This window comes from Neovison vison, chromosome 11 (assembly GCF_020171115.1).
Source record: "Neovison vison isolate M4711 chromosome 11, ASM_NN_V1, whole genome shotgun sequence".
Lineage (NCBI taxonomy): Eukaryota > Metazoa > Chordata > Mammalia > Carnivora > Mustelidae > Neogale > Neogale vison.
In genome coordinates, this window is record NC_058101.1 from 68934256 (window position 1) to 68956096 (window position 21841).

Sequence of the window (21841 nt, forward strand, 5' to 3'; positions counted from 1 at the left end):
TTTGAATTTATAGGTAAAATCATCCCAGAAAGAAAACTTTCACAATGGTTTCACAAGTGAATTCTACTAAACACTTAAGGAAGTGATTTCCTAAGTAAGAAATAATAAGCAGGAAATGATACCAATTTTATACAAACCTTTAAAGAAAAGACAAAATGAGAGAGCATTTCCCAACTCATTTATGAAATCAGCATCACTCTGACACTAAAACAAGACAAAAACCAAAAAATCACAAGAATGAAAACTATAAATAATACTCCTAATTAACACAGGCCTAAAAATCTTCAGTACAATGGTATGTAAAAAGGATATGTGTATCCAACTATGTGTAAAAAGGATAATAGATTATGACAACAAAAAAGACATTTGAAAAAATTCATCATCTATTCATGATAAAAACTCTCAGAACACAGAACTAGATTTTAACTGGGGAAAAGTTATCTACAAAAGCCTACAGCTTACATCAAACTGAAGGTTGAAGGACCACATGATTTCCCATGAGATCAGGGGCAAGGCAAGGATATTACTCTTACCACCTCTGTTCTTCGTGAGGGCCAAACAGATGCATCCTAGCAGGAAAAAGAGATAAAAGGCATGCAAGGGAGAAGGGAAACATTGTGCCGTTTCTACTTACTTATGATATGTTGTCTATGTGGAAAATCTTAAGGGACCTACAAAAATGGATGTTAGAAGGGCGCCTGGGTGGTTCAGTTGGTTAATTGACCAACTCTTGATTTTGGCTGAGGTCATGACCTCAGGGTCATGGGATCGAGCCCTACGTTGAGCCCCTTGTTGGGCTCTGCACTAAATGTGGAGCCTACTTGAGATTCTCTCTCTCCCTCTGCCCCTCCCCCTGTCATGCTTTGTCTTTCATTCTTTCTCAAAAAAAAAAAAAAAAGAAAAAGAAAAAAACTAGCTGTTAGAACTAATAAGTGGACTAAGCAAGGTGGTAGGATAAAAAGACAATTTTAAGTAACCAATTGTACCTCCATATACTACTAACAAACAATTGGACAATAAAATATTATTTAAAGTAGCATTTATAAAAGCATTAAATATATGAAATACTTACAGGTAAGTTAGCAAAATGTATAGAAGGCCTGTATACTGAAAAATTATAAAATATTCAGAGAAATTAATAAAGACATAAATGTAGAGACAAATCACATTCATGGATTATAAAATTTAATATTGCTAACAAATCATTTCTACTCAAAGTAATCTATAGGTTCAATATGACCCCAATCAAAAGTCTGATAGACATTTTTGGGTAGAAACTGACAAAATGATTTTAAAATTTACATGGAAGATCAAAGGATCTAGAGTGGTTAAAATGATTTTGAAAAAGAACAAATTTGGAGGACTTATTCTGCCAGATTTCAAAATTTACTAGAGGGCTACAGTAGTAAATACAGTATAATATTGGCATAGGACAGACATAGCTCAATGGGACAGCATTGGGAATGTAGAAATAGACCTGCATTTTTACAAACAACTGATTTTCTTTTTAAAAAATTTTTTTAAATTTTTAATTTTTCAGCTTAGCAGTATTAATTATTTTTGCACCACACCCAATGCTCCATGCAATTCGTGCCCTCTCCAATACCCATCAACTGGTTCCCCCAACCTCCCACCCCCCAAACAACTGATTTTCAATAGAAGTGTTAAGGTAGTTTAATGGGAAATGTGAGTATCTTCAGCGAATGATACTGGAACAGTTGGACATCATCTTCAACAATAACAACCTTGGCTGTTACGTTACACCATACACAAAAGTTAACTCAAAGTGGATCAGACACTTACATGTAAGGCCTAAAACTGTAAAACTCTTAAAAGACATAAAAGAAAATATTTGTAACCCTGGTTTAAGCAAATGTTCCCTAGACAGGACACAAAACTCATAAAAAAAAGTAATAAATCAGACTCCAACAAAATGGAAAATTTTTGTTTTTTACAAGGTACTGATGAACAGATTGAAAGGCAAGTCCAAGACGGGGAGAATATTTATTTATACAAGTGCCTGGTGAAGAACTTGTGTCTGGAATGTATAAAGAGCTCGTACATGAAAACAGTCCAATTGTTACAAATCAGAAAAAGATTTAGAAAGATATTTTACGAAAGAAGATAAACAAAAAGCCACAACTTATTAACTTCTTATGAGCTCTTAGGAGCAGATACTTCGCCAAAGAAGAAATGTTGGAGGTTCAACATCATTAGTCACCAGAGTAATGCAAATTAAAATGGCAGTGAGATACCACTGCAGACCCACCAGCATGGCCAACATTGGAAGGAAGATTGCAGACAGCCCCAAGGTCTGGTGAGGGTGTGGAACTGTCATACAAAGCCGTTGGGATCATGCAGTGGCACAGTCACTCTGGAAAAGAGTTTTTGTCAGTTTCTTATAAAGTTAAATACAAACTTACTGTAGAACCTAGCAATCCCACTCCTAGGTATATACCCAAGAGACATTAAAACATATGTTTAGGGGTGCCTGGGTGGCTCAGTGGGTTAAAGCCTCTGCTTTCAGCTCAGGTCATGATCTCAGGGTCCTGGGATCGAGCCCTGCATCGGGCACTCTGCTCAGCAGGGCGCCTGCTTTCCCCTCTCTCTCTGCCTGTCTCTCTGCCTGCTTGTGATCTGTCTGTCAAATAAATAAATAAAATCTTAAAAAAAAAACAAAAAATATGTTTACAAAAGACTTGTACATGGATCTTAATAGCAGCTTTATTCATAATAACTTCAAGTGGAAAAAGCTGTAATATCCTCCAATTTGTGGATGGATAAACAAATTTTGGTGGAATTGGGCTCAGCAATATGTATGAATGGATAAAAACAAAGCATTATGCTAAATGCAAGAAGCAGTCATAAAAGAATATATATTTTATGATTCTAGGTATATGAAATCTTATACTTAAACTGTAGCCCAGAAGGCAGATGAGCAGGGGTGTGGGAGCTGGAGTGAGGAGAGGCAGACTGACAGGAGGGGCTTTGTGCAGAGCGGAAAAACCTTGTATCACCACTGCGTGCAGTTGTATGCTTGGAAATTAGTGATTGCTAATCACCCGTCAATTGTGTCTCAGTAAAAAAGCGTGCGAAATTCTGAACAGATATGTTCCTCATGATCTGACAAAATGCATGCCAAAGCACATCAGTACACACACATAAAGTTCACAACAGCTTTAGTCATTTAAACTATAAACCATCAAATCAAATCATCAGTAAGATGGATAAATACATTGTGGCATATTCTTATAATGGCTTAGTATCCGGGAATGAAAGTGAACGAGCTATACATAAATCGACAGGCATACATTTTACAGATATCAAGTTGGATGAAGGAAAGCAGACATACAACAATCATGTTCTATAATTCCACTTATAAGAAGTTCAAAAACCACACAAAGCCAAGCTAAAGTACTTAGGGGTGCATGCCAGGTGACAGAAGTCTAAGTGAACACAAGGAGGTGGTTTCAAGTGAAGCTGGCAGAGCCTTTCTGGGAGGGGTGCGTGACTGGGAGGGGCCTGCTATGTACTCAGGTCCTGCCATATTGGTCCTTGACTTGGCAGCAAGTATCTAGATGCTCATTTATAAGTCATTAGGCTGTTACATGTGTATTTTACAGACTTTTTCCGTGGATCTATTATATCTCACAAGACAAAAGCACTTGAAATAATAATTAAGGTGCATTCTTGCATCTTGCTGAGCTCACTGGCTCTGGTTTTGTGAGAGTGATTCTTCAGATTGTCCATCCCCTATGCAGAGCTGGCATGGAAATGCACAAACCACATCGATAAGTGAGGATTCATATTGATTGCTCCTGGAAAACGGGGGCTGAGAATTAATAATAAGAGAAACATTTGACTATTTAGCCAGTTAAAAAGATAAAGGATAAAAATACCAAAAAGTTAAATGATAAATTAGAGAAAAATAATTAGCATCAATCAAATTAACTGAAGTCAATTCTCTAGGAGACTGGATTTCAAATGCTAATAAATACATAAATATTAAAATGAAATTTAAAGCTGATAGGGAAAATATTCTTCACTTGAAGTATGATAACTGTTGTAATCAGAAAAAGCAACAACAACAACAACACATGATGGTTTGAGTCACCATCTCTGGGCTCTGGTTCTGAGTCTTTAGACTCAGGAAATGTTGTGTCCCACTTGGAGGGGCTAGCCTGGTCCCTGTGATGGGTCTCTGGTAGGCTCTGTGAGGTTTAGAATCACTCCTTCTGCCCCAACAATGGGTCTGAAGTCACTGCTCACTGGTGTGTTGCTTCTTTCCAGTGTTGTCCCTTGCCTGACCTCTGAGCGCCCCAAATCACCCCACTGTAGACCACACTACTCCCTCCCAGGGGCTCCTCTGGCTATGCTGCATGGCTGGGAGGGAAGGGGCTTCACAGTTGAGTCTGGTAGGGGTTAGGGGAAAGGATTCCACCAGAAAGCAACAGAATCAGTTTTCAAAATGTACATGGGTCATTCCAATTCACACCCCTGTTTATAGGTGTTAGAAACCACTTCAGGTGCAGAGAGGCCCTTCTCCTGAGAGAGGGATGGTTGTGGGGTCACTCTAAAAGGAAGCTCTGTATAACAGAGACCACGTGGGCACCTGGGTGGCTCAGTTGATTAAGTGTCTGCCTTCAGCTCAGGTCATGATCTCAGAGTCCTGCTCAGTGGGGAGTTTGCTTATCCTCCTCCCTCTGCCCCTCCCCCTGCTCTGCTCATGCTCCATCTTTCAAATAAATAAATAAAATTAAACAACAACAACAACAACAACAACAACAACAACAACACAGGGATCACAGACTGATGGCCCTCCTTCCTACAGACAGAGGGGAAGTAGGTGACTCTCTGCTCAGTGCCAGACAGCAAATAGCAGAGATTACAATACTTGCAATAAGCACCATGATGGGGCAGGACCCTTCCATCCTGGGGTCCTGGGGCAGGACCCTCCATGGGTGGGAGCCCCAAATGCTCCCACCACTCCCACATGCCTTCATCCCCTCATCCTCAACCCAGTCTTGGATTGAACCCTGGGTAGTATTCCTCCAAAACATGCACCATAACATCCATTTGCCCGTCTAGGGTCTCCCCATTCTCAAGATGAATTCAAAATTGGCACGGCTCAAGACCCTTCATGGCAGGTCACCTGCTCTCTGGCCCCAAGGTCTCTGGAGGTCCAAGAGTTCCCAGCTCCCTCCTCAGCCTTTCCTCCTGCTGCCTGCTCCCACCTCCCTCGTGGCTCCCTCCTAGAGAGCCTTCCTTAACCTCAACACAGAGGTGGATGCCTCTTCTGCCTGCTGGCCTTGCCTGTTCTCCCAGTGAGCAGAACCAAAAAGATGTTTAGGTTCTGTCACAAGACAGAGTGACACAAGGTTAGCAGCTGACCACTGCTCATTCATTTGCTCATTCACTCATTCCACACAACTAGGGCAGGACTGAATCCTGATGGGGAGAAGCAGGGAGACAAGATGGACATAGACTGCCTGCACTGAGCAACCATGATGGGAAAGACAGGCATTTAAACCACCAGGAGTTCCTACCTGTTATGGGGAACCCTCTTCCAGGGGCTGGGGGGCAGGGAGGTGGGAGCACAGGGAGGAGGGGAAGCAGAGAGGGAGGTTAGTGGGGCAGAGGGAGGTGAAGGGGTAGGGAGGCTGTGCACAGAGGCTGGGTTTGAACCTTGACTCCACAAGTCACTAACTTATTCATGGAAAGCCTCTATGAGAGTAACAAGACCACTTGACTCAGGGTTTGTTGCAAGGATTAAATAAGAAAACCTGTGCAAAACACTCTACAGTGTTTGGAAGACAGCAGACACCCAATAAAAGTTAGTGAGGTGAAGCTAAGATCTACGAAATGAGACGGCAGAAGCCAGGTGAGGATGTGGCAAGGGAAACATAGAGCAGAAAGAGGGAATAGCATATGCAAAGGCCCTGTGACAGGAAGAGGCATGATGAGTTTAAGGAACAGAGGTGGTCAGGGGAATGAAAGTGTATAGCCAAGGGTTGATGGGTTTGTGGGGGCACTCAAGGAGAGAGGAGGCCAGATCTCAAAAAAAATCCCAAGCCTCTAACCTTCACAGCAGCTACCACATAGCCTTTTCCAGTGCAGCCCCGCTTCCCGTGCCCCGCCCCCACTCCCGCCAGGTGCAAGGACTCCAGCCTCCGGCCTCCAGCCTTCTTCGGAGGATCAGGGCGGGGCGGAGGAAGAGCTAACGTCAGTTCACTTCCGCCCCCAAAGCCTAATCAATTTGGCTGCAGCGGCACGCACGGAGGAATGGAGAGACTGCTCCATCCTTCTCCACGGAGGTGGCTGCAAACCTCGTCTCCCTGGAAACCGGAATAATCATTGGAAGTAAGCTCATGGCAACTCCGCTCACGCGCGTGGGTGCCACGATTATTATACAAGCTGATTTACACACTGTCCTTTTAAAACCTATACACCATAAATGTGAAAGAAGGCTCACTATTCCCACTTTTCTGGCAAGTCATCCTGCATGAGGAGCAGGACAGAACGAGGAGGTTCAGCTGATGTTCTAAAATCTGCACTGCCTGCTAAAAATACAGTGAAACCTGCTCCTCCTCACAGCTATCGCATTTCGAGTCAATCCCACGCAAATGTCCAGAGAGCCGCATGAAGGGCCTTCATATTACATTTACTGGGCAGATGGTTTCCGTGAAATGTGGGCGAGGGGCTCTTGCACACGGGCTGCCTTGAGAATGTGGGTGTGGCTTTCTCCAGACACAAGGAACCTCTGGGGGCTTGTGCCGGGGTACTCATGGGGCACCAATGGTCACGCACTCCTCGCAGGAAGGGGCATGAAACTGTGAGCTCAGGGGGATGTCTCTGTTGGCCAGAAGTGGCACGAACAGAGGTGTGTTCCAAAGCACCCTGCATCTCCCCTGCTCCCCCAGCGCCCCCAGCTCTTTAGCTGCAGCCACGCCTGCCTCTCCAGGATGCAACACAAAGTTATTTAACGCTGCAGTTAGCCAGCAGAGTGACTCATGGGCTCCCCAGGTCTTGCTGCTGCAGCTGCAGGGACGGTGTGGAAGGAACCGCAGGCGCAGGCCCAGCCACTCGGCCCGATGGGACCTCAGAGGGCCTTCCGGAGACGTCCCATCCCAGGGCACCTTACAGGAAGAAGATGGAGGGCCCAGAGAGACCTGGGGGAAGGCCATCTCGCTCGCCCCACGCGCCTTGCTTCACCCACCTTGAGGTCGGATGGTCAGAAAGAGGCTCTTTACTGCCCCCCCTCCCCCCGCTCCCCCACCGTTGCGCTCAGGCCGTGAATCGCCTTCTGATGAATTAACTCACACGCACCCGAGCCTGAGGAAAATTCCGCATGTCCAAATGAGATTCATCCAAGGTTCTGTCGGAGGCTTCACCTCCAGCTGGGCAGCACCTCTACCCACCTCCCCACTTGCGCCTACCTCGCCTGGTGTTGTGTTTACCTTGGCTGCAAAACCTTACACCCACCACCCCCATGCACAGGAGCTGGCGATTCCCAGTTTGCGCTGTAGGGTCCCAGCACCTGATCTCCTTAACCCTCCCCTCCCTGGCATCCAGACTCCCGCACCCATCCCCCTCAGCATCCAGGCTCACCCCTTCTCTGGGCTCCCATCTCCCGTCCCCCCACCCAAACCTCCTCCCCACCTGGGCTCTCCCTTCTTGGGTCCTTCTCCTTTCCCTGTCCTGCAGACTGGTCCCCTCCCCCTCTCCTGTACCCAGGCTTTCCCTCATACCCTGACGGCACCGGCTTCCCCTCTTCCCCTCCTCCCTGCACCCCAAGCTAACTTCCTCTGGCGTCCAGGCCGCTGGCAGGCCGGTGGGCGTGGAACCTGGTCGCCGGGGAAGTGCAGACCTAGGGGCACAAGAGGTGGGAGGTATTGGGGGGTGGACCCCTAGGGGGAATCCGGGGGGAGGGGAGAGAGCCTTGCGGTGGGGGGTGGTGTTCCCAAAGCGGCCAAGATAGTGGGAGGAAGGCGGAGAGACGGCGGGGGGGCACTTCTCCTTGGGGAGGCGGCAGAGGGGCGTCCTAGGGGCTGCGGGGGCTGGGGGGAGCGGAGGAGGGCGGCGCCTGGGCCAGGCTCACGGGGCCGCGGGTGGGGTGGGGGGAGTGGAGAGTCCAGGGAGGGGCGCCGCGGGCTGGGGAGGGGGCGCGCGCGCCCTGCGGTCCTCCGCGCCGCATCGGTTCCCGGCGCGGGGCCGCGGCGGCGGCGCGAGGCGGAGGATGCGGACTCCGGCGGCGGCGGCGCGGGCCAGAGAGGACGCGGGAGGATGAGGAGGAGGCCGGCGGTCCGGCCGCGCGGCGCCGGGAGGAGGCGCAGGCGGCGGGGGCGGCGGCGGGCGGCGGCGGGCGCGCGGGGTGCGGGCCGGCTCGGGCGCGGAGGATGAAGTGGAGCGTCCGCGGGGCCTGCGCCGCGCTCTCCTCCTGCCTCCTGCTCGCCTGCGCGCTCAGCGCCGCCGCCGTCGGCCTCAAGTGCTTCTCGCTGGGCTCGGAGCTGCGCGGGGAGCCGTTCCGGCTGGGGGCGGCCGCCGGCGCCTTCTACTCGGGGCTGTTGCTGGCCGCCGGCCTCTCGCTGCTCGGCGCCGCCCTGCTCTGCTGCGGGCCCCGGGACGCGCCCCTCGCGGGGCCGGGGCCGGGCCCGGGACTTGGGGTCCCCGCGGCCCCGGCAGGGGCTCCAGAGGCCGCGCCGGGAGAGCCGGGGGCCGCAGCCGGGCCCTCAGGGCCAGTGAACAGCCAGAACCTGCTCCTGCTCGGCGTTCTCGTCTTCATGCTCGGGGTTCTCAGCGCCTTCGCGGGCGCCGTGATCGACGGCGACACCGTGTCCCTAGTGGAACGCAAGTACTCCCACTACTGTCTGCCGCCCCGCGCGCCGGCCGCGGCCCCCGGTCCGGCCCCGGGCCCCGCGGCTGCCGCCCCCGGCCCGGCCCCCGGTGCGCAGCGCTCCCGCAGCACCCTGGACAGCGCCACGTCCGCCAAGTGCCGCCAGCTGAAGGACTACCAGCGTGGCCTGGTGCTTTCCACCGTCTTCAACTCGCTCGAGTGCCTCCTGGGCCTGCTCAGCCTCCTGCTGGTCAAGAACTACAGGTCGTCGCAGGCACGGCGTGGCCGGCGCGGCCGGCGGAGGGGAGGCCGGGCCCTGGCGCGGCCCCGCGGCGGCCCCGGGCTCCGCGCTCAGCCGTCAGCCTCCCGGGCGCGGCGGGGCCGGCGGGGCCGGCGGGGCCGGCGGCTGCAGCCGCGGCCGAGCGAGGCTTCCATCCTATCCCCGGAGGAGTCGGACTTCACCGCCCCGGGGGACTGCGCGGGCTTCGCGGCGCACCACGCTGTCTCCTACATCAACGTGGGCGTCTTCCACGCGTTCGACGAGGCGGGTGTGGAGGTGTGCTGCGGGGGGCACCCGTCGGTGGAGCTGCCGGGGTACGCGCCCTCGGACCCCGACCTCAACGCCTCCTACCCCTACTGCTGCCGGCCACCTTGCGAGGCGGGGCGCCCGTGGGAGCCAAACCCGGCCTGCTGAGTGCCCGGGCCCACCCCAGATAGACAGCGCTCGAGCCCGCGCACGCCTCCCCGCCCGGCCGCCGCAGCGAGGGAGGACCAGGGCTGGCGTGGCGTGGCACCTTCAGGGGCGGACTGGCCTCGCGTCGCTGAGGGCTCCTCGCCGCGAGACTGGTCCTTCACTATCACCATTTCTGTGTCTGGGAGGTTTCTCTTCTTTTCTGTGTCTGTTCGTATCCGGATTCCATTTTAAAGTTTACAATAAATGTCTTGGGGTTGCCTCGCCCCCATCGCACTTCTCTTTGGCAAGTCCGGTTCAGGGTGAGAGAGCTCAGAGAGCGAGGGTGATTTCACGGGAGGAAGGACCCACGCTGAGAGGACAGAAAGAGCAGCGGGTACTTTATGGGTGGCCGAAGTGAAATAGCACCCAGCGGCAACACTTTGTACACGGATGTGCCTGCTTTTGTTGATACTTTCTTACTGTAAAGCTCTCCATAAACAGTGAAAATGTTTGGTAAATTTATTGCAATTTAAAATTGGTTAGTTCCTTTATTAAATTAATTGCTATGTTATTGAGATATTCATAAAATCGGAGTTAGGGGGCGTCGACACACAAATCAGTTTGGGGCAAATGGTTGAATTTGGTCAAGTGTTGAATTTGAACAGCTGTATTCTGCTGGTGGTTGACTCCATCCAACCAACCCCTTCCTAAAGCTAACTTTCAGACTGGCAGTGGGGTTTCTACTGCAAAGCTGGGCTTACTTTTGGTTAATATATATGGACAATCCGATTCTATTTTGGAAAATCACAGTCATAGTTTTTCTGGCAAAGATTATTTTCCTGTTAATTAATTCATTAATCTGATAATTTTGCATATTATAGCATTTCATTTAAAATACACCCCTTAAATAGCCTTAATTGATGTGAAGGTCATACTTCTATATCCTTAGGATATATATACATGTGTGTGCATACTTACACACATTATATTGAAATGAGTACTAGATGACAGCAAAATGTGTTTCCATCCGGTCTGGTGGGCTGGCTGGGAGCCAGGCTGGCTCAGAGTCTTGGGGCAAAAGGTAGTTCTGTTGCATGTGCTGGATTTGTGGAGCCAGACAGGGATGCTGGTAATTCTCAAGGTGCTTGGAGCAGAGCCCCATCCTGGCCTGAATAGTGTGTGCCTCCTGCAAAGGGAGTGTGGGCACACCCAGTGCTCTGCCAGGGGTGAGCACCACACAAAGCACTCTAGGTGAGAAAAGCTAAATGAATCACGTGTAACATCTTTCTAGTGTATAGGCGTTCACTTCTAATTGTGGGAATGTAGCCAGTTTTAGGGCTGGAGGTGGTTTTCAGGTCCAGGCTCTGGGATGAGACTTCTTAACTCCCAGGTTAAGAAGTCTTGCACAAACCCCAAGTTCCCTAACCTAGACAACCAAAGCCCCATCCCAGCTGCAGTGGAGGCTGTTAGAGAGCAGAGGTCCCATGACCAGGCAGAGGAGTGGAGATCTGTCACCAGTTAGCACATGATCCGTGGGGGTGGCAAACCCATCACACTGATGCTCCGGCAATTCCTCTGTAACATGGGGGATATGATCAGAGGCAATAGGCCAATGTTTCCTCCTTGTTATGCTGATACTGCTTGAGGGAAGAGGATGATTCACAGCCAGTTTAGTGGGTTCTCATCCACAGTTCTCTTCAGATATTGGCCCATATTCAGCCTCTGGATTCAGCCAGGTTGAGGGCACAGCCCAACTAGTCCAACTGCTGGTCCTCATAGCCTGGTCCTTCTCATGCCTCTGCGTCACCAGCTCACTGGCCATTAACCTTATACAGAAAATATGATACATGGCAGCAAAAGTGGCTTTTAAGATACTCTCTCCAATCTACCTAAGTCAAATCAAGAAGGAATTGCCAGATGTTTCCTGCTTCCTGAGCAGGAATGCGCCCCACTCCTGGAGCAGAACTCTCATAGACAGCTGCCAGGCTGATCCCCCAGAACTTACACAGCAGAGGTTTCTAGGCCAGTGTACCCCAGATTGGTGGGCACAGGGTGGGAAGGCCACTGGGCAGGCACCACCCCAAGAAAGCAAACAGCAAGGACATAAGTTGTCAGACCCCCCAGTATCCTTCTGGTTTCTGAAATGTTCCATCTTTACAGAATTTGTGCAGCTTAAAATGTTAAAATGCCTTATGAATCTTTCAGATTTGCAATCAGAATCAGTGGCCTCTCTAAAGTTTCAGACATTTCTTGGGCTAGAACAGAAGGCAGAAGAGGGGTGAGGTGGGTGGGTCCAGTGCAGGAGGTGGAGATGGAGTTTCACGCCATCTGTGTGGTCATCTGGCTGGGGCAGCAGGGAGCACCTGGGGGTGCTCCAACAGCTGCATTTCCCCTGGCGAACTTTTATGTGACCAACAGACTAGACGAGAGATTTCAAGGTGCGAGTGTTTCTAACTCCACATACATTGTTAACTCTTATAGAGGCCGATATAATGATGTGGGATACCAGGATTTTTTTTTTTCCAGAGTTTATTAGGGGAAATAAAATCAAGTCTCCCTAAACTTACCTTGTTCCAAAGATCAGTACTCAGGGAAATGGGCAGGGAATTATGAAGCTACTGAGCTTCCTTTGAATTAGAACTGACTTCCTTGGGCCACTCCCACGCCTGGACAGGCACCTGCCTCATGGCACTCACCTCTCAGGCCCGCCCATCCTACTTCCTATAAGTTTCAGTTTTTAAAAATTGATTCCTAATGCTCCTTAGAAAATAAAGCCAGTCCCTGGAACTTTCTTAGAATGGGTCTTTCTCTGCTTCTGAGAATAATAATGAACCACTGGCTGGCCTATTGGTGGCCAGACCGAGTTCATGACTACGACGAAGTACCGTGATGAAACAAACACATTTAGGGTTGCTCTGTGGCTTACTGCTGAGTTTATAAGTTATTGTCTCCAACACAAAGGTTGTTTGTCTTTAAGGGAGTACTCTAAGACAACACATGAGGAAGCCACCAAACAAAGCGAATTTGCCTAGATTGATCAGTTAGATTGATCAGTAGGCCCTCCCAGGGTTGCAGGCATCTTTCCTTTGTCAGAGGGGGTGGTCTGCCCTTGGCAACACAAATCCGAACCACACAATTGGATTTTTGACTGAAATTCAATTAAACAATCATTTGATTTTAAAGAGCAGTGAGACAGTGTTTGTGATGAAGACCATGCAGCTGGCGATGAAAGATTTCAGTCCTGGTGGGTGTTATGGCACAGTATGGCCAGAGGCCTTGAACAGGCACACACATTCACACAGCATGAACACACACATAAGTACAGGCACATACGAGGGCACAGAAACGCAAATGCATGTGTGGCACACACTGCCTCATGAGGCATGTCTGAGGGCCAGGCAGCAGCCCAGCTGGGAGTGTCCAGGGCTCCAGGTATAGCCTGTCTGAGTTGGAGAAGCCTGGCTGCAGACTCGCCCCCTTGCAGTGTGGTGGGATTTGCTCATGGGGAGCATGCCTGGGAGGGTGCCTGGCGGGTGCTGAGCTGCACAGAGCTTTGCACACTCTGTCACATGCAGGGGGAGGAGAGGGGGGTGGGCCCTCACCCAGTTGCCGGCACACACAGCAGCTGCTCGCACCCACAGCAAGCCACATGTGAGCCGCGCTGGCTTTGGTGCCAGTGGTGTGGGGCAAGCTGAGCTCCTTGCTGCTTAGGAGGGTCTGTGTTGCATGGATACTTGCCACGGCTTGTTGGTGCTGACCCCCCTGGGGTCACCTTTAGCTCAACTCCCCCTCTGAGCAAGGGCTGCCTGCCTGCCACGCTGTCCTGTGGTACCCTCCAGGTTATTGCTGCCCCAAAGCACAGCTTTCTCATCAAGAAAGAAAGTTAGTAAATGACAGAATCCTTAAGAAAAGTGAATTCTGGCATATAAATATGTATAAACATTATATACCTGCGTACCTATTTCTTACATGAGACGGAGGCAGCAGTCTAACGCCAACTGGTTGACTTTCCAGATGATCCAATATCTGCTTGGTTTGCCACTCTTTAAGACGGTGACTGACAGGAACAAAATACCAACAAAATGGAAAAAAAAAATGAACTTAGAAAAAGAGTATTCATGAATCATTGTGTCCCCAATCTGAATTTTCTAAGGACTTCCTGGGGTGGCAGGAAAAAGCCTGGTGGTTCCCAGAGCTGTGTTTATAACAGTTGTCTTAAAATCTCCATGTTTAGAGGGGAATCTGTTTATACATGGGAGTTTCATCTAGGGAAGTCCTGATCTCTGTTTTGCCTTTTTATCTGCCATTTATCAAGAGAATGTCAATAAAATGTCTTGTCACTTTGGGATCAATAAAATCTGTGTTAAAGCACAGCACCCACCTCTAAACACACAGCAGTCCTTTCCTGCTTATCTCTGCCCGGGTCTTGTCCTGGCCCTGAAGGCTGTGGCCGGATGTGGCCAGATCTACCCGCAACGTGCAGGATGGGTAGGTGGGTGGGTAGAGACGGCTCTGACCCGGCACTCCCTCTGCTCTGGATTGGCTGAGGGCACCAGGAGGGGTGCCCACCTCACCTGCCTTTCTCCTCAACACCCAGGCCCCAGACGTGGCGGTGCTTACCCTTTTTCTAACCCACCAGCCTAATCCTTTTCCTTTTCTCCACTCCCATTGCAACATTTCCCTAAAACACAGGTCAGATCATGCTATCCTACTCAGAAACTGCTCTTTAAGAACTCCCCTTTTCCTGAAGGAAAGCAAAATCTGGTGGACCTGGCCCAGCCTGACCCTTTGGCCCTCTCGGTGAGCTACGAGGAGCTGGGGACAACCTCAGCAGAGGCTCCTATCTGGTAGGGCTTTATGAATAAAGAGTAGGGTACACGTCAGATCCTTGGTGTGCAGTGGGAAAGCGGAAGGAGCTGTGATGCTGAGCAGGAGAATAAGGAGGGTGTGTCTCTCAAGCAAAGTGTGGGGCTGGTACCCTGGAGCTTGAATCCATCGCCTGTGGCTTCTGTCACAAAGCACAGAAACTGGGTGGCTTTGCTCACAGTCTGCAGCCTGAGATCAAGGTGCTGGCAGAGTTGGCTCCTCCTGGAAGCGCTGAGGAAGAAGATTCCAGACCTTTCTCCCAGCTTCTGGAGGCTGCTAGTGATCCTTGATGTCCCAGTCTCTGCCTCCATCTTCACACGGCCTGCTCATCTGTCCCCGTGTGCCCTCCTCTGTGTCTTACAAGGACATTCTCATTGGATTTAGGTCCCGCTCTAATCCAATGTAATCTGCAAATAATGCCATGCTCTGGGTGGACCATACTTTTGGGGGGACAATACTGAGCTCAGGGCAAAGCTCAGTTGAGGTTTGTGGTTTGCTCATCCTTTCCTGCAGGAAACATTTATGCCTTTCTGTGCAGGCCTAGCTGCAGAGGACCTCAGAGGACCAGCACTCCTTGCCTGGGACATGCTGTGCGCGAATGACGCTGCTGGAGCCCTCATCAGACCATGGGTATTTACAGACCTGAATAGATCGTCCAGATGAATATTCTAAAAAAAGCTGAAACATTAAAATTAATAGCCCAAGGGGAAAAAACTTTCTGAAAATAAGTTATATGTGGTCTATTTGCAAATATTTTGAGATAACAGCCATAATAACTACATTAATTTGCAAATCCAGACAGGCATATGTCATTCTTCTCTCCATGCAGGTTTGGGGCAGGAGTGGCCTCAGTGCCCGGGAGGTTGGGGCGACTGCCAGTCCAGCTGGGAGACAAAGGCTTCAGGACCCCAGGCTATTTTGGAAAGTGACCTTCTCCCTCTGACAGGGATTCCTCTAGGCCTCTTTACCTCAGGGCATTTGCAGGACCTTGGGTCAGCCTCTGTCTTATTCACCTTAGGAGCTTTCTTTCTGCCTACTCTCTCAGCTCCAGCCTTGGTTCATTGTTTCTCATTCTGTGAGAATGCCTGTCCCCTGTCCCCTTGTGTCCCCTTGTTCTGGCTCAGCTGGGCCATCACCTTTGCTGGGACCTTCCTTGAATTCACCTGCAGGACAGTGTCTGCCCTGCATTCCTACCCTTGTCCCAGTGGGCATGCCAATGAGAGTCCCTCTTGTCTTTTTGGTGTAACTCGCATTATTTCCCCCTATATCATTACTCCAGTTCTCCATAGTGGAGTCATCTCCAGCCATGAGATCACTGCCTTCCCTCACTGCTCTCCCAACACCATCCACTCCCGAGGCTGGGGAAAGAAGGCCCTACCAGCTGGCAGAGGCCTCATCCTCACTTGCCCATCCAACAAGGGTTTCTGAAGACTGCAGGCCAGCCCTTGGGGCTCCAAGGGGAACCTGGCGTATAAACCATCATTTTTGTCAGTGGTGTGGGCCTCACCTGATAAATGGCTAGCTTGTCTGGAGCACTCAGCCTGGGTCAGGCCCTTTAGGCTCTCTGCCCCTTCAATCCTGGAAACGATGACTTTACAGGTGGGAAAACTGAGACTTCAGGAACTCAATTCTGCCCAGGATGGAGCCGGTGTGGGAGCTGTGGCCTGAACTCGGTCTCTCCTGGTGCCTGGGACACCTGCCTTGTTCTAGATACACGGCAAGACCAAGGATCTGTTTCTAAGCAGCATACCTGAGGGTCTGGGATTGGTAGCATGACACTCTCTGTGTCCTTCCAGACTCTGGGTGCTTACAGCCAACGGCCTGTTTGTGACTCCCTTCAGGGTCCCTTAGGACCCTAAACTCAGCTTTCCCCCTAAATTCAACATCTTCCCTTCTGGGCTGAGTGGCTCTACCCCGACCCCCTCACCTACCCCAGAATCTTGTCCACATGTCCTGCACACGCCCATCTCCCAGCTCTTCAACTCAGCACCCTGCTAACTCAGCTTATCAGTGTTTCCTTCAACAGCTGTTGGCTGGACCAGATGTCTAATTCCAGACGGTGCCGCACACTCCCCAGCCTGCCACTTGCCCTGGTTCAAGTGCAGGTGCTTGCTCTTGGGAGAACTAGAGGGTAAATAGATTTTACATTCAGGTTTTTCTTTTTTTTTTTTTTCCACACAAAGTCCAGAAGTCTGCTTGTATTTTACACATAGAGTACATCTTAGTTTGGACTAGCTGCATTTCAAGTGCTCAGTAGCTGCATGTGGAGAGTGGCTGCCTGCTGGTCTTAGAACAGCCTCTTTTTGTACAGGCTTCTTTTATTTCAATTAGAGAAAATGTTCAACATGAAGTATTGCATAGAAATAACACACATGAATCCACCACTTGGATTCAGTTTGCATTGCCATCAAAACAAAAACCTCAAATTTAAAAATTTTAATAGTCTAAAATGTTATTCTCCATATTTCATCCATATTTCTCTTTCATTTTTATTTATTTTTTAACGATTTTATTTATTTATCAGAGAGATAAAGAGAGAGAGAGAGAGAGAGAGAGAACGAGCACACAAGCAGGGGGAGGGGCAGAAGCAGAGGAGGAGAAGCAGGCTCCCCACTGAGCAGGGAGCCTGATGTGGGGCTGGATCCCAGGACTCCAGCATCATGACCTGAGGTGAAGGCACGTGCTTAAGGACTAAGCCACCCAGGCGCCCCCTCTTCTATTTTTAAATATATAAAGTATGGCAGGAGCAGCCAGAGGTTCCTCCTCGTCCTTTGGACCACCCCTCATCTCAGGTTGGTTTCAGGTCATTCCCAGGGATATTTTTGTGCTTCGGCCACAATGTGTGTGTCCATGCACCACCATTTATACAGTACTGTTTCTGCACGTTTTTAAACTTCACATAATGGTATCATACTATGTTTAATCTTCATGCAATATGCTGTTTTGCCCTCAGCATTACATTTTTTAGATTGATTTGTGGCTTTCCCTGTACGTCTGGCGTATTTACTCAAACTGACATATTGTATTCTGTTGTGTAGATAAACTGCAGCTCCTTCAACATTCCCCTACGGAGACACTCCTGGATTACTCCCCTTTCCACTTTCATAATCCACACAGTGGTGAAAACCTGTCCTCTTGTTTCTGTGGGTCCCAACCCAGATGTGATCGTGGGACATGTGTATTTCAGCTCTGCTGGGAGCTGCCAGGTACTCTGTACTGTGCAGTGTGGACACAGGTTCCTAGAGTCACAGGACCCCCAGCAGGAAATGCCCTGGCCCCCATCCCTCCACACCTGCCTCGCTTTGGCTTCTTGTTCTTGGGGAAATGGTATCTCGCTGTTCTCACTTGCATTTCCACTATTGCTAGGGAGGCTTCTGTATTTGCTTGTTCAGTTTTCTGTGTTGTTCTTGGACCTTTCCACAGATTAGACTGTCACGTGACACACAGAGTCTTGCCAGGATGTGGGCTAAAACTGTGTTGAATCAGTATGTTAATTTAGGGGGAATGCTACCTTGACAATTGTGAGCCCGACCATCCTTCTTTGACTAGGTCTGTCCCTTCACTTATTTGGGTCTTCCTTTATGTCTGTCAATAAAGTTTAATATTTTTCTCTGTGAAATACTTTGCATGGCTTTTTTCAGATCATCCCTGAGATGCATTTCAAGTTTTGTGGCTATTATCAATGCTGTCTGTTTGAAAACTAAACTACATTTTCTACTTGTTTGGTTTAAAGACAATTGCTGACCTGGCATTTGGATCTTGTCCCCAGCAATGTTGCAAAGATTTCTTCTCAGTTCTAATAGCTCGTCTATTTCCAATATCATCTATGACTATTGATGGTTTTGCTTCTTGCTCTCCAGCCCCCCTGCATGTTTTCTGGCCCAAGTGTTCTTCCTAAGATCTCCCACATAAACTTGAGTACAGGTGGGGATGACAGGACTGAAGTCACTAAGTATGGGGCTCACCTGGGATCTTGGTAGATACCCGTTAATACATTAAGTGTATTTTCTTCTATTTGTAGTCTGCTAAGAGGTTTTTTTGTTGTTATTGTATAAAGGGGTACTGAGTTCCATCAGTGTCTTTGTCTCATGAACATGGTCATTCCCCCCCCAAATTCATCTGTTATTGTGGTCAATTACTCTCATATATTTTTCAATTTTAGATCAAGCTAATAATGCATCTAGTTTCAGTCAGTTGTACTATTTTTTCACCCTCCTACTCCATATTTCCACCCTAATGAGCATCAACTCTCTTTGGTAATATGCCTCTGTATTTATAGAAAACAATGATTTACACTGAAATTCTAATTATTTCTATTTTGGGCATGATTACTGATTTATTACTATTGAACTTACACTCCCAACTTGACACACAACATTTTCTCACCACACTGCCTGTAGTGTTTTGGCGTTTTTTTTTTTTTTTCCATTTTTTGCCAAATTAGTATTCTACTTTGTTAAGATTGTAGACATTGTTCACAGGTAAAGTATACAGTGTTCTATGAAGACAGTGTCTTTTTTGTTTTCCTTGAAATTAACAACTGACTGATGTTTTCCATGAAACTGACAATACATCCCCAACTTTTGACAAAAGTGAAAGCGTTATCTCCATGTGTCCAAACATGGCAATTAAACCAGGCTTTCTTTTCATATGGGCCTCCCTACCCAAGTCCCCATTCCCTCCCGACATGGGCTCTGTGGGTCTCTATAAGTCAATATTGGAGATCCCCCCTTGCTCCTCTCAGGTCCCTGCATGTAGCTATACACCGTGTCCCAAAATCTTCGTGGGCAGGAAGTGGGGCTGAATTCTTAAGTGACACTGGCCAGTCACAGATGTTCATAGCAGCTTTATTCATAATTGCCCGTACTTGGAAGCAACCAAGAGCTCTTTCAATAGGTTACTGGATAAATAAACTGTGGTACTTCCAGACCATGGAACATTAATCAGTACTAAAAAGAAATGAGCTAGGGGCATCTGGGTTGCTCTGTCAGTTAAGCACCTGACTCTTGATTTCAGCTCAGGTCATGATCTCAGGCTTGTGAGATGGAAATCTGCACTGGGTTCTGCTCTGGGCATGGCATCTGCTTAAGATTCTCTCTCTTCCTCTCCATCTGCCTCTCCCCATCCCTGTCTCTCAAAAATGAGTGAATGAATGAATGAATGAATGAGACAAACCAAGACAGTGCCAGGCAAACAGATATGCAGTCATCTTATCCTCCTGGTACATAGATCATCTTTGTTAAAACGAAACAAAACAGAAAAAAAAAAACCCCAAAACAAGCTAAACCATGAGAAGATACGGAGAAACTAAATGCATATTGCTAAGTGCAAGAAGCCAGTCTGTCTAAAAAGGCTTCATACACGGCGCCTGGGTGACTCAGTTGGTTAAGTGTCTGCCTTTGGCTCAGGTCAATACCCCAGGGTCCTGGAATTGAGTCCCACATTGGACTCCAAACAGGGACCCTACTTCTCCCTCTCTCTCTGCCCCTCCCCTCTGCTTCTGCTCTCTCTCTCAAATAGGCAAATGAAATCTTAAAAAAAAAAAAAAGATTACATATATACTGTATGATTCCAACTGTATGACATTATGGAAAAGAAAAAACTATGGAGACAATAAAAAGATCAGTGGTTTCCAAGGGTTCAAGGGAAGGAGGGATGAATCTGTGGAGTGGAGGGAATTTTTTAGGGCAGTAAAATTATTCTATATAATAATATAATGGTATATATATGTCATTATACATTTCTCAGAACTAATAAAATATTCAAGACAAAGAGTGAACCTTAACATAAACAGTAGACTTTGGCTAATAATAATGTATCACCATTGGCTCACGAATTTTAACAAGTGTACCTCACTAATGCAAGATGTTAATAAAAGAAACTATGTGTGGGGGGACTGTAATATGAGAACTCCCTGTACTTCCCAATGAATTTTTCTGTATCTCTAAAACTATTCTAAAAGATAATTTCAGTCATTTTTTTGAATAAAAGACAATGGGAAAATAAAACATAATGCTAACAAGTATTAATCTAAAGGAGACAAGAAAGAAACATATGAAAACAGTGACAAAAAGTGAAACAAACAGAGAAGTCACAGGTCTAAATCCAGCACTACAAATAATTGCATTAAATGTAAATGGGACTAAATATTCCAACTAAAAGGCAGAGACTGTTAGAGTGGATAAAAGAACAGAACCTAAGTTTTGAGTTTACAAGAGCCTTTAATACACTTAAAATACAGACATAGTAGGTTGAAATAAAAAGGCTGGAGAAGTTATATACAAACACTAATCAAAAGAAAGTTGAAGTGGCAGTATTGATATCAGATAAAACAGATTTTAAGATAAAGAGTATTAGGAGCACCTGGGTGGCTCAGTGGGTTAAGCCGCTGCCTTCGGCTCAGGTCATGATCTCAGGGTCCTGGGATCAAGTCCCGCATCAGGCTCTCTGCTCAGCGGGGAGCCTGCTTCCCTCTCTCTCTCTCTCTGCCTGCCTCTCCATCTACTTGTGATTTCTCTCTGTCAAATAAATAAATAAAATCTAAAAAAAAAAAAAAGATAAAGAGTATTACCAGCGATGAGGAAGTAGATTTCATACTGACATAAAGTAAATGTATCAGGAAGACATAACAAATATCAATGTACATGTGTCTAATAATAGGTTTTAAAAATATTTTTTAAAATTTTATTATTAAAGTATAGATGACATACAATGTTATATTAGCTTCAGATGTACAACATAGTGATTCGACACTTTTAGGCATTATGCAATGCTCACTACAATAAGTGTAGTCACCATCTGTCACCAGGCAATGTTATTATATTATTATTATTATTTTTTATTTGACAGTCAGAGATCACAAGCAGGCAGAGAGAGAGAGGAGGAAGCAGGCTCCCTGATGAGCAGAGATCCCGATGTGGGGTTCAATCCCAGAACCCTGTGATCATGACCTGAGCCAAAGGCAGAGGCCCTAACCCACTGAGCCACCCAGGTGCCCCTATTATAATATTATTGACTATACTCCCTATGCTGTATTTTTCATCATTTTGACTTGACTTTTTTATTTTATAACTGGAAGTTTGTACTCTTAATCTCCTTTACCTATTTGGCCTGTTCCTATACACCCCACCCTGGCAACCAGTTTGTTCTTTGTGTTTATGGGTCTGTTTCTGTTTTTGTTGTTGTTTTGTTTTTTAGATTCCTCATGTAAGTGAAGTCATATGGAATCTAAAAAACAAAACAATAACAAACAGAATTTCATTTTTTATGGCTGAGTAATATTCTAATGCATATATATACCACATCTTCTTTATCCATTCACCTACCAATGGACATTTAGGTTGATTCCATGTATTGTCTATTACAAATAATGCTGCAATAAACAGGGGTGCATATAACTTTTTGGATTAGTTTCTTGTTTCTTTGGGTAAATTCCCAGGAATGGAATTACTGGATAGTGTGGTATTTCT

General features: G+C 47.6%; 1 protein-coding gene and 1 long non-coding RNA gene across 2 annotated transcripts; one reads left to right on the forward strand and one right to left on the reverse strand.

The window, feature by feature from the left end:
* Positions 1–345: 345 nt before the first annotated feature.
* LOC122890036 lies at positions 346–7995 on the reverse strand. Its single transcript, XR_006381020.1, has 4 exons — positions 7660–7995; positions 2270–2374; positions 1073–1107; positions 346–569 (listed from the first exon to the last, which is right to left on the reverse strand). It is a non-coding gene; the product is annotated as an uncharacterized LOC122890036 (long non-coding RNA).
* A 401-nt stretch (positions 7996–8396) lies between these two features.
* TMEM271 (transmembrane protein 271) lies at positions 8397–9527 on the forward strand. Its single transcript, XM_044224132.1, has one exon. The coding sequence runs from the start codon at positions 8397–8399 to the stop codon at positions 9525–9527; it is 1131 nt and encodes a 376-aa protein (XP_044080067.1).
* Positions 9528–21841: the final 12314 nt, after the last annotated feature.